Genomic DNA, 15,057 nt, shown 5'->3' on the forward strand with positions numbered 1-15,057 from the left:
TGGTGAGGGAATATTAATCCTTTCCTTGCCTGATCAAAGATGTTTTCACAGTCCCCATTCCCCTTCTTGTACCCGGAGGCGGTGAACCACAATTATAATGAGTTGACTGAAAACAAGTGAGATAAGTGGAACGGGTGACTTCCTCAGCAGCTTTCAGGTTCCTGAAGTGGTGAGGGGATATCCGCTCAGAGATTCTCTAGGGGAGGTGAGAACTCATCCTTCTGTATCCTTGATTGGGTGTCTGCCTATTCTGCTGGGCAAGAAAGCGAAGAGGGAGAGAGAAACCCCAGCCACCTGGGTTGGAGGTTGCTCCTTTTGACTACAGCTACTTCCCAGCTTTCCCTGGCTAATGTCCTGAAGTATGCCCCCCAAAGAGGCCCAGTCTGGGACTATTCAAGATCTGACATTCATATACACCACCCAGTCTGGTTTCTCCACTACCATATGGTTCAGGCTCAGTCTCTTCATGATGATAGTCATGCCCTTCCCAGCCACTGAATACTTTGCTCCCTGGCCTCATGCACTTCTTACAAGTGGAAATCTATAAAGAAACTCAGAGATGCTGAGACTGAGCAAGGTAGCATATTAGATGGGATAGATGAACCCATTCTGGAAAGAAATAAAGGGAAAGGATACACTTCTAAATTAAGGACAGACAGGAATGAGGTTAGAGGGCTGCAGAGGGTATGTCTGAGTCAAGAAAGTCTACTTTGAGGATAAGGATCCAATCTAGGGAGAAAAATTACTTCAGATTAGAGTGAGGTCAGGGGTCTAATAAATGGTGGGATCAGAAATGTGGATCAAATTTTGTAGGGGTTCAGGCTAAGAAAAAGATAAGATGGTGGTTTAGTTCAGCAAACCCGAGTGAGCTCAGAAGAGATATAAACTTCAGTGTGTCTGGGTCTAGAGGCAGACTCATTTGAGAATAAGGGTCTATCTGAATTAGGCAATGAAAATATATTGAAACCTAAGTTTCTCTTGACAAACTCCATCTCCTATTTGCCCTTCAAAGACCTTCATTCCTCTGTATTCCCCAACCCAGGTCACTCCTCGTCTTTTACAATGACCTGTCTACCCATTGAAGTCAGAAGTCTGTGTGCCTCTTGGTCCCTTCACTTCTCAGTTAGGCAGTTCCCAGGGAAAAGAGCTACAAAAGGGAATTCTAGAAACCACTAAACTGAGAACAAGGATTCAGTTCAGATGAAAAGAAGTTAGAGAGAACGTCAGGGTTTGATATAAATGTGGGATGTTGAGGGAAGAAGGATTTAATCTCAGTAAGATCTCTGAACTGGGAACCTAGAGGAACAGAACAGAGGCTGATGGGAGGTGGGAAGGGGAGGAGGGAGAATTAGAGTGGTGGCGGAGAGGAGTGGACAAGTGAAGTCATGGGACTAATCCTGTTTTCAGAGAGTTGGAAGAATGTCCACTTAAGTGGGCACCAGGTGGGGCAGGGGAGGAGGGGAGGTACCTTCTTCTCTGGCTCAGAATGCTAGGTTAGAGCCCTGGGCTTCTAATGGCTCTGAGTGGGAGAGTGACCGGGGACACTGTCCCTTGAACTGCCTTGGGAAGTTTAGCAATGACCCCCTAGGCTAAGGCCAGAATGAAGTCATAGGTCCTCTCAGATTGCCGTAGCTTGGGTAGAAAGAGAATGTGGTCCGCGGGTAGCTGCTCCAGTTTCTCAGGTATGTTCTCTTGTGCCCCTCTCCTCCATTCATTTCCCCCTAGCCAGCCCTTACCCAACTCCCATATCCCAGTGGTCTTTCTCTCCCCTATGCCCCTTCCCCGGCCTCCCTCCCACCTCTTTGGAGGCGCGGGTTGCAGTCACATCTGGAAGACATTGGTTGTGGCGGAGCCGCGTCCGGAAAGGAGAAAGGGGGAAGGGCGCGGGGAGGAGCGAGCTGGTTGCAGAGGCGGTGGCTCTCCCCGCCCCACGACCCAAGCTCTGCCCGGCCGGCTGCTGAAGCCCCAGCCGGAGCGGCGGCGGCGGCGGCGGCGGCGGCCGCGGTGGGAGCGTTAACAGGAACACGGAGCACTCAGACTGCGCGCTCCGGCCGGCCCGGCCCGGCCTAGGAGCCCACATCGGCGGCGGGAGGGAGGCGGCGCCGGAGTCTGAGGCAGAGTCCGGCCCGGGAGGAGCCAGGTGAGCGCGCAGCGCGCGGGAGATTGTCATTGTGAAAGAGGAGCGCGATGGCAGCGCGCTCCCAGTGGATCCTGCTCCCGCTCCCTCCCTAGCCCCTCAGGTCCGATTGCGCGGGTCCCAGTCCCACTGGGGATGGTGGGATCAGCAGGCTGGAGGAACTCTAGCCGAGCGAGGGCGCGTGCACGCACAGATTTCTCCCTCCTCCACCTTGGCCCACCGCCCGGTCGCGCGGAAAGGGGGCTTTCCTCCTCTTCTATTCCAAGGCTTTCCCCCTCCCTCCTCTCCCAACTCTACTTATCCTTTGAGAGTTCAGAGGGAAATTCTGTTCCCGCTTTTCTTATCCAAGAGCCGAGATCACCCGGCTCTCCGAAACCCCTCTCCTTTCTGATCCTCTCCTCACACCTCTCCTCCCCTCCGCTTCCCTTCCGAGGGCAGGAAGTCTGCGCGGAGGCGGAATCTGTATTTTCATAGTGAACGGAATGGGGGTGGGGATGGGGCTTTTGGGGACTTAGGCGATGTCTGACGGGACTAGACTGAGGGACCTGGCACCCTGGCTCAGACCGGAGGTCCTAGTCTCGTGGTTTACCAAGAAGTTTATACTGCAGGAGGGACCCGTCTTCTGAGGACCACCAAACTGAGGAAAAAGGAACTAGACAATTTCCCTAGAAACGAGGAAATCTGTCCAGCTGATTCTACGCTTCCGATGCTGCCTCAGTTTCCTTCCCCTTTCTCGGAATGGCGGGGCGTACTTGGGAAGGGAAAACGAGAACCACATGGCGTCGGAGAAGCGTTGCCAGGAGCCCCCGGGGACGCGTGCGTGTCACTGAGGGTGTCTCGGCGTGTGCTTGTCCCGGGCTCCACGCTTGGCCCCCATGGACCCGAGACTGACTCACGGCAGTAGTGGCGGGGACTTTCCCTAGGGGCTCATGACCGTCAGATGTTCCCCGGGCATCGAGCCCACGACACGGCCCTAGGGAAGCGGTCCTGAGTGTACTTCGTGGTTCTCGTCTCTAAAAAGAACCTTTAGATAGCAGGGTCTTGGCCCTGGGTCTGCACTCTGGAATTTGTGTCTGGGTGACTCTTAGGAGCTCGTCTAGCCCCGATTTCCCCCTCCCCCTTCCCTATCCTTTTGGAAGAACTTTCCCTGAGGCTCAGACACATCGCTACTTCCCTTTGCCTCTCCTGTCTCCGCCCCCTCTTTCTTTCTTCTCCCTTCTCCCCCGATTCCTCCTCCTCCTTTATCCCCCAGCCCTAGAATTGTTGGGTTCTGGGGAACGCGAACCCGGTTGCTAGATCTGTCATACTTGGGAGGAACATCGAGGCTCAAGACAACAGCTGTCCCCACCAGGAAAGTCAAGGAGTCCAATGCCTGGAAAAAGCAGGGCCCCGAGCTAGAGCCATAGGAGAACCCAAGGCTAAAAGGCCACAACCTCGGAGATAAGCGGGCTGCCCGGTGCAGATACCGAGCATTCCAGGGGCGCGATAAGACCCAAGTGGACTCCCCATGGGGGCGGGACCTTCGTCACCATGGAGATGCACTAAGATCCAGCTGGGATTTTGAGGACCGAAGGGAGTACAGAGACTTCGTTTCCACCCACCCTCTCTTCCCAAGACCCCTAAGAAGGCATGGGTAGGAGGCAGATCTGGCCGGACTACCAGCCGGGAAGCTCTCCTGGCCCTCGTGGGCTTCTAGTATTAGTAATCAACCTCTGGAGCTGGCTTCTGTCTAGGTGCTCTGGGAATGGCAGTCTGCATCCTTAGAGGGAGATAAACATCTCCCCTTGTCTTAATGGGCCTTTCCCAGTGGCGCCTCCTAATGTGTTGAGCCTGGTGCCTGGTGGCAGGTGCAGTGGCTAGTCCCTTTGGCTAGACACGGAGCTAGAGTAGGAAAAGCCAGGATGTGCTTAGCAGTTCGAGCTGTCCACTTGACTTGGGTTTGTGGAGCTGACCTGGGTTGGGGGACAGGAAAGGAGGTATGACCACCCCTCTCCTTCTCTCTCCTACTGGTGGCTCTTGGCCAGGGCTCTCTAGAATGAGCTTTCTATTGCAAATAAGTTCAGACCAAGAGTTGTACTTTTCTCTGCTTCCCTCCTCCCTAGGCTGCACTCCATCTGTCCCCCTGGCCCCTCATTCCATTTTGGGTCTGGCGATTTCCGGAGCCCTGGAAGGGCTTTAACTCTTGCCAAGAAGAGCTTGGCTCTAGCAGAAAGGGTGCTGGGGCTGGGGAAATAGTTAATGCCAGAATTGAACTCGAATTCAGAGCTGCCAGTCCAGGCTAAGCCTGGGTTAACTTTTGCCTCTATCTGCCTGACTTCTCCTCCTTCCCCTATCCCTGAGGGCCTCAACTTTAGCCCAGAGGCTTTTGTTGATTCTTGGGGAAGGGGAGGGGTCCCTGACTAGAGGATGTGTCTTCTATAAAGTTGTGAAGTGGAGATACAGAGGGCCAGTGCATCAGTTTACCTATCTGGGACTCCTCTCCCTCCTGGGTCTCCTATTCTCCCTGTCCCCAAAACTGATCAACTCACTTCTGGAATGGGCCAGATCAGCAACTGGCAGTTGCTAGGGGGCCTGGGCTGTGGTTAGGGCAGGCTCAGACTTCCTACATCAAAAACTCCCCAGTTGTTTGGGAGCAGGAAAGAGGAGGAATCTACGGACCAGTTGACTGATAAGTTTCTTCCTTCTGAAATCAATTCTCAATCAGTCTTTGGACCTGAGGGGTGGGACCTGGGGGAAGTGATTAGCTGTGGTCATCTGCACGCTGTGGTGGCATTGGCCCTTCCCTCTCTTACCACCCTTCTTCAGATCCAGAGTGAAACCATTGTGATCCATGACACCTGGAAGGAGAGAACCCAGTAGAAGTAAAAAACAACTAGTGAGAGTGAGCATTCATTGAGGTAGAATGGTTATTTAGTGACCCGTATAGAGAGGGGATCTGAGAAGTCTCCAGTCCTAGAAGGTTTGGGTCTTTTTAGTCATTGTCTGGATTCCATCCAACCTGAGCTCTATAGTTGGCATTAATTCACTCCTCAAAGGAAATCAAGTTTTCCTTCTGCCTTCTTAATGTAGCCAAAGAATCAGATCAAGAGTTCAGGGGGACTCTGACACCTGGTGGACTTCCAGGGACTTTGTATGCACCAATAAAGTTTCTGAAAAGGGAAATGGTCAAGCACTAGGCCTCCTCCCTGCTAGGAAATAACCTGATAGATGCATTGGTTCTTTACAGACTTTCCTCACAGCTTTAAACCAGACAGGCCAGTGCTGTCCTGGGCTGAGGGGCTTGGGCTGCAGCAAAGAGTTGCCTCCTGTGATTGAACTCTATCAGACAGAGGGCGTCATGGAACCTGAGGTCGAGTCCCAGGAACAAGGGGCCTCTGTCAGCTGAGCTGGGCAGGGTGACAGTCCTGGGAGGGAGACAGACAAATCCTCCTCTGTTTCCAAACCAGGACGAATGCCCTCTCTCCTGCCTCAGATTTCCCCCCCTCCCCATTCCAGGCAGCAGAGATCCAGGCCCAGAGCCAAAGCAACCATGCGGAACCAGACCCTCTGTCTTGGGCGTAGCTTGCCCCTGAGGCTGGACAGTGTGGGGGAATCTCAGTTCAAGGGGTTCCCAGGAGCACCCAGACTGCAGCACTAGTATGAAAGTACAGGGACCCACCCAAGATAAAGTCCTAGGCCCACAGGTAGGTATTGTCTTTCAGGACCATTGCCCCAGTTTCAGGGCTAGGACGGATAGGTTGGCTTCAGGATAGATATTGTGGGTTCGCCTAAGATGGGGGAGGTTCCTGTTTCTTGTTATGATGGAGTTTGGGGGAGTGGGGGTTCCCTGCCACTTTGATCCAATGTTCCATGGGGGCCACTCCGGCCCATAAGGGGAGACTGGGTCATAGAGTAGAACCTATTGAGATGAGAGGAGTTGAGTGGATGGGGGTGGGGAGAAGGGCGGGATACATGGGAGAGGCTGGTTGGACTGGGAGCATGAAACTGGATGAACTAGGGAGCCTTTCTCTATAGAGAAACTCTCTTTCCCCACCTGTGCAACCTAGGAGAGGCCCCTTTTTGTCTCAAGTTGGGCCAGGGGCCTTATAATACCTATTTCTACAAGAATCCCGGCCAAACGGTCCCTGACACTCATCTCTCCTTCCCATCCCAGCTCAGGCTCCATTTGCTGGGTTTGGAAGCTGTCTCCTTTGAAGGCTGGACACTCCCCTCAACTTGTTCTCCAGTCTCCCCCTCCCCCTATGGTCTTTCTCATGCTGCCCATCCCCCCAGTCTTCCCTCCCTCCTCAGCTCCCTGGACCGGATATGACTGGAGCATGGGCTCCACCCTAATCCAGAGGCCTTGCACATCTGGATTATATCTCAGCACAGGGGTCCACCCCCTCCTGCCTGCCCTCCTGGGACACCCTGTCTGAGCTTACCCCAGCCCCCATCCCGCTCCTGACAAAGAACTGTTTTTGAGAAAGAGCTGTCTCCTCCCTGACTCAGCCCCTTATCCCCATCCCCCTAAGGCACTAGACTGGACAAGGCACAAGACTGGACAAGGCTAATGTCCCTGGCTTAGATCAGAGTTCCCTTCTAAGGCCAGAGGGAAGTCCTTGCCATCAGACTCCCTCAAGCTTGGGGGTGGGCCATCATCCTGAGCTTCAGAGGAGTTTCACAGAGAGAAGGGCATGGATGAACTCAAGCTGAGGGCCCAGGAAAAAGGAGTAAGGGGTAGAATAGCCTTGGAAAAGAACACGGGTGGCTGTTCCAGGGCTCAGCCTGGCTCCGGCCTCTCTTCTGCCCACTTGCAGTCATCCTGATGCTTATCATGGGGGCATTTAAGATTAGGAGGCTGTAACCCCCACTGGCGGGGAGCAGGTACCAAAGGTGACCAGCAATGAGAGTGCTATTAGCCCAATATCACCCCATCTTAGGTAGGTAAGGGGCACCGTGGTCCATTCTTCCACTGTGCAAAAGCCCAGACCTAGAGAAAGATCATATCTATAGGGAGCTCATAATTTAGGTGAGGAGATTGAGTTTGTCTGATAAAATACCCAGAGCACACAAAACACCAAAAGACTATGCATGTAGTCAGGGGGTACTAAGATACATATTGAGTCGATAGGGATTGAGGGAAAAGAGAAGAGGCATCAAGTATGGGTTTCCTGGCAGGGTCAAACTTTGAACTAAGTTTTGATGAAAAGAGAACAGATGGGAAATGATGATGAATGAAAGTGGAGAAGTGGAATTAAATAAGATGCACATTTGGGGGGTACTGAAAATCTGTCCTGTTCTGTTTGACCCCACCCTGAGTCCCTTAGACCACACTTGGACCATGAGGATCTTCACACTTGGACCATGAGGATCTTCCCTAATGATGGGTCACGGGGCAGAGTGTCTGGGACCACAAGCTGCTGAGGGGAAGTGGGGATGTGCCATGCCTACTCTCTGAGGCCAGGAATATGTCACCATTTATGACTTTGGGTAGCATTCCCTCACCCCCCCCCAAGTTCCTTCAGGTTGCTGACTGATTTGTATTTTCTTTTCTCTAGCTCTCACAACCCCATGGCTTCAAGTGACTGCTGAGTCCCATCTGGCTATTGGTGGGGGGTGGGGGGCAGTAGGGTCTGGGACAACACCCCATCCCAGCTGGGGGCTGGCCATGGGCAGCCCTTATGAAGATTACCTGAATCCCGACAAGGTATTTGAACACTACAACTTCACCAAAGAGACTCTTGCAACCCCAGATACATCATCCCGCCAGGCTTTCTCAGTCTTCATTGTCCTGGTTTGCTGTGCCATCATCCTGGAGAACCTGCTGGTATTGGTGGCTGTTGCTCGGAACAGCAAGTTTCATTCAGCCATGTACTTGTTCCTGGGCAACTTGGCAGCCTCAGATCTGTTGGCTGGCGTAGCTTTTATGGCCAATACTCTGCTGTCCGGCCCTCGAACGCTGCAGCTGACCCCTGTGTCCTGGTTTGCTCGAGAGGGCTCAGCCTTCATTGCACTTTCTGCCTCAGTCTTCAGCCTATTGGCCATTGCCATCGAGCGGCACGTAGCTATCACAAAAGTGAAGGTGTATGGTAGTGACAAGAGCTTCCGGATGTTGTTGTTGATTGGGGCTTGCTGGGTCATCTCTGTGGCCCTGGGGGGTTTACCCATCCTTGGTTGGAACTGCCTTGGTCATCTGGATGCCTGCTCCACAGTACTGCCACTCTATGCCAAGTCCTATGTACTCTTTGTTGTGACTGTGTTCACTGCAATCTTGCTGGCTATAGTTGCCCTCTACGTACGCATCTACTGTGTGGTGCGTTCTAGCCATGCTGAGGTGGCTGTACCACATACCTTGGCCCTGCTGAAGACAGTGACCATTGTGTTGGGTGTCTTTATTGTTTGTTGGCTGCCAGCCTTCACTGTACTCCTGTTGGACACCTCCTGCCCTGTCCGTGCCTGTCCCATACTCTACAAAGCCCACTACTTCTTTTTCTTTGCCATGTTCAATTCCCTGCTCAACCCTGTCATCTACACATGGCGAAGCAGAGACCTTCGGAGGGAGGTGTTTCGGCCCCTGTGCTGCTGGGAGCAGCGAGCCCAGCAGGCCCGTGGAGGAACCCCAGGGCGCTGCCTCTTACCCCTTCGAAGCTCAAGCTCCCTGGAGCGTGGCACGCAGATGCCCACATCACCTACATTTATGGAAGGAAACACAGTGGTGTGAAGGTGGTGGTCTTAGAGGGCATACTGGTAACTATGTGGGGGGGCTATGATAGTTTGGGGCTGTTAGAGCCCTCTGGAAGTCTGGGGATGAGAAGTGGGGCAAACTGCCCTTTCCCATAGAAACTGATACTTTTTAAAATTTTTTATTTTTATTTTATTTTGAACCTGATGTTCTTTGGAATCCTGTGGATGAACTTAATGTTCAAAAGGTATGAGGGGTCAAGGCACTACCCCTATAGACACCTCACCTTTTTCGCTCCTACATATTTGTGCAAAAATCTAATGCCTTTAATTTCCACCTTTATCTTCCAATTTCCAGAGGGTTCAGGGACTCTTCCCTCAGTGTTCTGCCAACTGTACAAGCCCACAGCTTCCCCAAATCTTGACAGCTGACGGTTATACTCCTTCCCTTCCTCGCCCAACCACATGCTGGGAAATCACAGGATGGGAAGGGGAAGGGCTAACAAGCCCCAGTTTTGTACTTCAGTGGCAAAATACACTATTGGAGGCAGGAACCAGAGAGAGAAGGCACTGAGGCCCCCAAAACTTGTTATGGAGGATTGGGGGAGCAAGGTGCAGGCCAGTCTGATGAAGACCTCCTCCTAGGAGCCAGGTTCCACTGAAGAGGTCTTCTCCTGGTCCCCTCACCCCCGCTGGCTAGATCAGTTTGGGGAATACTCCTGACACCCGAGATTAGGGTTCAAAAGAAGCTGGAGTTAACTCTTAGGGGCATTATGTCCTATTCTCACTTTGGACCCCAAACTCTGTCCTCCTTCCCCCAACCCAGTTTCCCTCCCCACCTGCCCATCCTTTGTGAGACCTCTAATCCTAGCAGACCTGGCTATTACCCAGTTCAAGTTATATTGAATGGGAGTTGGAAGAATAAAAGCCATAAGGCTGCTACCCCTCCCCAGCCTCACCTCCTCAGAGAAGACCTGGAATCTTGTCGAGGAAAGGCAACCAAGCGGTACAAATGAAAATGTATATTTATGTTTGAATGCCTGTGCTTCAGGATGTGTATGTATATATGTCTCCACTCCTCTCTCGCCTCCCCACACCTTGTTTTTCCTCAGTGGCTTAGAGTTTGGATGTTCCACATTTTTGTTCCTCCGGTCTTTGTTGAAGTAACTTAAGGGGAGGGGGAAGCAACCCTCTCCTTCCGGTCCGGTCCTAATGCTTCCCAAGGAATGACTTGGGAAGCCATTCCCATTGGAGGTGGGGAGGGGCAGGGATCTCACATGCTGCCTATTGTCTGCTAAGAGGGCTTAAGGGTCCTCATGGAACTCTGAGAGGAGACTTTGTTGCCAAAGACAACTGCAATAAAGATAAAAGGAAGGGACAGCGACAGACCCCATTATATGTCTGCCTTCTTGGGAAATCCCACATGCCTCTCCCTTTCCTCTGACTCTGACCTTGGGCTGATTAAATGGTTCAGTTTGACTTCTCTCAGTGTCTCCACTTCGAGCACTCTCTTCTGCTTGGGTCCTGCTGACGCAAGCGGATAACACTTTTATCCTCCAGGCTTTGAGGAGTAGCCCCACAACCCCATTCAGGGGTTATTGGCTGAGCAGAAGAGGCTCCTCCTACCCCAGCCTGCCTTTCTTCTCCATCTCCCCATTAGAGTTGTTGACTTGTTGACTGCTGCCTTAGAAACCCTACTCTCTTGCTCTTGCCAGGTCCCTCCCCATACTCCAAAGACTGGATCTCAGAAGCTTCTAAGAGCATAAAGTCTATAACAGGCCCACCCACAGAGTTGTCCTTTGGATCAGGCTAGCCACCCCTCAAAGAATGCTGTAATGATTTATTGATCCCCGCCATTTACTGCTGTCCAGGGACTTTTCCATATGGTTTCGTCAGCAAGACAGGGGAGTTGCATGGACATTCTAGAAAGTCAGGAACACCATGTTCTTGGGAGGCTGGTTGGACACATATTGGACCACTCCCTAAAGAGACGGATTCCCATCCTACTTTCTCACATTAGCAGGGCACCCCTCTAGGAGAAAGCTTTTGCCCTCTTCTGGTCCAATTGAGGACTTGGGGGAAATTGAAGCAAGGGGGCTTCCCCTTCTGCCAAGGTCAGCTGAGAAGAACCCTGGTATCCAGGCCCCTTAGTAGCACCCTCTCCATGTACCAACCCTGGCCATAATATAGGGGCAAAGTAGAGCAGTAGTCTTCTCATCCACCACTACCGCTGCCGCTGCCGCTGCCGCCTCAGCCACCACCGCCACCACCACCCCCACCCCCACCCCCAACCCCACAACTCTTCCTCATTCCCACAGGAAGGTAAAGGCTGCCACTTCCACCTCAGACACAGAAAAGCTTCAAATGTATGACTTGAATTAGTGGCTTCAGTCAGACCTCCTTTTTGGGTCCCAAAGAAACTCCTTTTTCTCCTTTCATTTACACTGGGCATAGAGTCAGCAGTTTCTAAGGGTAAACCATGGATTTCCTCTGCAGAGTTCAAGTTAGATGGAATAGGGGTTAAGGTGGAGGTAGGGAGAAGAATAGTTTTGTTAACACTTAGCAACATACACCCAACGACACGGAAGAAAGGTTCTTAGAGATATGTGGAAGGAAAAAAACACAAAGAAAACACATACTCCAAGTACACCATATATAGGTATAGGAAAAAAGGAGCCCCGTAGTGCACTGCATACACTGTCAACTAGAAAAACACAGAACTATTAAATAGTCAAAATCACTCTTTAATCAAGGGAAAAGGGGTTAGCGCTGCTACTACGACAACAGAGCTGATTTCCAAGACTGCACCGGAGTCAAGACGCTCTGGTCACCAGCCCCTGGGAGTGCCACCGACTCAGGATGGACTCCGAGGAACAAAAGAACTTGGGGAACCTATATACCACTCTAGATGACCTGGGGGCTTTAGGATTAGAGGGACAGTTGATTGACTTTACAATGGTGAGAAAGGAAAATGAAGAGTTCCAGACAGGAGTAATAGTGAGGGGCTGGGGCCCCACAATGGACACAAAAGGGAAAGACTCAGCTTAGGGCTGGGTCACCTTGGTCATGGACTTTAGCCTAGGGGGAAGAAACCATTGGGACAAAAGGGATGTTTAATATTGGATGGGGTTTGCTGTTCCCACCCAGACTACCAGGAAGTTCACTGTCTGGTGAAAAGGGACCTTCCCTCAGGGGGAAACTCTCCTGTGACAAGGTCAAAACCTGGGGTTTCTATACTTAAACTAAATAAACTGGGGATCTCTAGATTTCCATGTTGACAACACAATGCTATTTTACACACATGGTACTTTTAGGAAAAGAAGACCAGAACACATAGACACAAAAAGCGCCAAGTTTCAGGAAGACACTCACAGTCCCCTCAGCCTGACATACAATCTATCTAAACTAACCCCTCCCAGGGCCTCCCACCCCACATAAGGCCAGGAAAAAAGAGAGCTGAGAGAGCGTTTGTTTAGAAACTTGAGTTTTTGGCCAGAGGTATTGGGAGCAGCTCCTCCAGTGGACACAACCCTACATGGCATTTGGGTGGGGTTATGGTGCGGGAATTTTGAAGAGATGTTTAAAAACAATGTGGAGCCTGGGTTCTGTAGTTCCCCTCTATATCTCCCACTGGGGAATGGCAGCAACATTGACCCAACTCCTACTGATGGGAAAGGCTTTTGGGTCCAACTTTCTTTAACCCAGAATTGCCCCAGTTTTCTGGAAGAAGGATTGGTTCTCTTAAACCCAGCCCAGAATAAAGTGGGGAGCTGATTAGGCATACCAACTGTTCTAGAGAAAGTCTGTGACCACACCCTGTGTCATAGTGTGGGGACAGGTGAGGAAGCCTGAGCCTATCCCCCACCCCTCCATATACACACACCTTTTGAGCCTTCTCTGGGCCCCAGACAAGACTAGACTACCCAGTTTAGCAGGTAAGAAGGAGGTATTTCAGCCGACTTTTTCTGCTGCATTTCAGTGAGAGCCTCTTGGGGCATCAATGTATGCAAAACTCATCTCTATTAGGTCAACTGAGTCAGTGGTGTGGGGACGAGGTCAGGCAAAAGCCAAGCAGACACTTGAAAAGTTAGCTTGTTTGGGTTCCTTCTTGGTTCTATTAGGCTGAGAAGGGGAGGTGCCATCAGTTCTGGGCCCCAGGACTTGTTTACATTTACTGTCCTCTACCTTTGGGAGCCTGGTAAAGCTGCCAGTATGAGTGGGTGACTAATATCATTGCATTGTCAGTGATTCAGCTTCACTGGTCTCTTGGCTGACTGACCACTGTTTCACTGGCAGTATATGTTTCCTACTAAGTCTGACCTTGGCTTGGCTGAGACTCAGATTTTCAACTGTTCCACTTCTGAACTCTGCCTCCACCCTTGGGAACATGGCAGGCAGCTATAATTGGGAACAGGAAGCATTATTCAAAATGAAAACTCTCAGGCTTGCTTGAAGCCTTTTCTTTGTTCTGTACCCTCTTTTCCACCTAGCTGAAGCAGGGACAACCTTTCCAGGGTTAACTCAGTTACTGCCTAGAATGGCAGACTAATGGATAGCTTCCCTTCCTTTTCCTTCTCTTTTCCTTAGTGATCAAGAGAAAGAGATTGATTACAGGATGGGAGATTTCAGAGTCAAGCCCAGAGCTTTTGAAGGAAACAGTAATGTTTTTAGGCCTAATAATAACATATTGGGGACCCAGGTCAACCGTTCATCTTTGGGGTATTTTAGCTTGTCAATATGTTTCCTACAAACCAGGTATCTTCCTCAACTACTGCTTTCCCCTTAGTAATTTTGGGAACCCTTAGCCACAGGTTTAACAGGGTAGGGGGCAGATAACAAGTGGCAACAAGACTATGGGACCTGCCGTTCCAGCATCATCACACAGACAATAGGAACTAATGAATTACATTGGCTGACCACTACTAACAGGTTGACTTAATAGGACAAATTGACCTTGATGCCTCTGTTGTCCCCAAATGGAGGAGTTGGATGAGATGATCTCTAAGGTCTCTCTCAGCTCTAAATCCCAAGATCCTATGATGCTTACACTGACTAAGACAGATTGATTGATGCTAAACAGACACACTGACAGGTTAGGCTGACTGACAGGATAGGATGTTTGGAGTGACTTTTGGAACACAGGGCGAGTGGCTGGACAAGACAGGCTGAGTGGTTGAGTCCAGGGTTAACAAGACAGAATGCATGAGAATGCATGGCTGGACAAGACCATCTGACTAGGCAGGCCGTGGTTGACCAAACAGGTAGACTACAAAATGCAGGGGCTGAACATACAGTTGGACTGCAATCAGGGGTTAAGATAGAATGACTAGATGAGACCCAGAAAGATGACCGTCATGCTGTCTGCAGGCAGGAGCTAGGTAGACAGGCAGAGTTCAGGCAGGGGTTGAAAAGGAAGGCAGCAGTGGACAAATTTCAGCTTCCATCTACAGACAGACCTGGGTCCCCAGAATCTATCCTTCTCCGTAGTCATTAGGGTCTAATGGCTGCCTCCCCCCTTCTCACTTCTTTTTGCCCCGGAGTTCCCGAGAGGCATTTTGGGCTAGTCCATTCCTTCTCCCCCTCCCACTTCGCGGCCGATGGTACAGGCCGCTCCGTTCTCTCGGGCACCACGGGATGACACACACCGACCTCCTCCTCCCCCCTCCTCCTGCATCGCCGCTTGGGGCGGGACGCGTAGGGGACTGTCCGGGAGGGGGCGGGGGCCTATATTCCCAATTTCTCCCCTCCACGACTTTCCGTTTGGTACAGTCCTTCCCGGAATGGTCGCTCCTGCGCCCCCGCCCCGTCGCCTGCCAGCCATCCCCTCTCAGTTGGTACATCCCTCTCTGCTCCCCCTTCCCCCTCCCCTCTCCGCGTTTCTGGTTTCCGCGCGAAAAGCCGGCGGTCCCCGCGCGAGCCCCTGCGCAGCCGGAGCCGGCTCCCTTCCGCCCCCGGGCCCCGTTCTCCGCTCCACGCCCGGACACGCGAGATGCCTGCCCGCACTGGCCCGGCCCCGGTGGCCGCGCCGGGCTCCCCCGCGCTCCAGCTGCCGGAGGAGGTCCGCAGACGGTAAGTGCCGCTCGCCCCAGGCTGCCGGGGCTCGGGCAGCGCTGGGCCAGGCAGGGCCAGGCCGGGACGACTGCGCGCGGGCCGCTTGACAGGCCGGGCCCGGGCCCCGCGTTGGGGCGGGGGCGGGCCACGGGCGGGGCGGGGCGGAGGGCTCGCGCGCGCCGGCGGTTGGCCGTTGGCGGGGCTCACGG

General features: G+C 52.2%; 2 protein-coding genes across 2 annotated transcripts in view; both read left to right on the forward strand.

Moving 5' to 3' along the window:
* The first annotated feature begins 1,384 nt into the window (after positions 1-1,384).
* S1PR2 (sphingosine-1-phosphate receptor 2) lies at positions 1,385-10,282 on the forward strand. Its single transcript, XM_007488567.3, has 2 exons — positions 1,385-1,682; positions 7,675-10,282. The coding sequence occupies exons 1-2, from the start codon at positions 1,649-1,651 to the stop codon at positions 8,835-8,837; spliced, it is 1,197 nt and encodes a 398-aa protein (XP_007488629.1). The 5' UTR covers positions 1,385-1,648; the 3' UTR covers positions 8,838-10,282.
* A 4,370-nt stretch (positions 10,283-14,652) lies between these two features.
* Positions 14,653-15,057, forward strand: part of DNMT1 (DNA (cytosine-5-)-methyltransferase 1) — a gene marked incomplete at both ends in the record, with an annotated part of 53,140 nt that continues 52,735 nt past the window's right edge. The window contains 1 exon segment of the mRNA NM_001032969.1: positions 14,653-14,866. Within this exon segment, the coding sequence (NP_001028141.1) occupies positions 14,787-14,866 (80 nt within the window).

This window comes from Monodelphis domestica, chromosome 3, assembly GCF_027887165.1.
Source record: "Monodelphis domestica isolate mMonDom1 chromosome 3, mMonDom1.pri, whole genome shotgun sequence".
In the NCBI taxonomy this organism is placed as follows: Eukaryota; Metazoa; Chordata; class Mammalia; order Didelphimorphia; family Didelphidae; genus Monodelphis; species Monodelphis domestica.

Coding starts and splice junctions, on each gene's coding strand:
- S1PR2 (XM_007488567.3), top strand. CDS start 1,649: ATGTGGTCCGCGGGTAGCTGCTCCAGTTTCTCAG. Junction 1,683..7,674: donor TAGCTGCTCCAGTTTCTCAG/GTATGTTCTCTT, acceptor TCTTTTCTCTAG/CTCTCACAACCCCATGGCTT.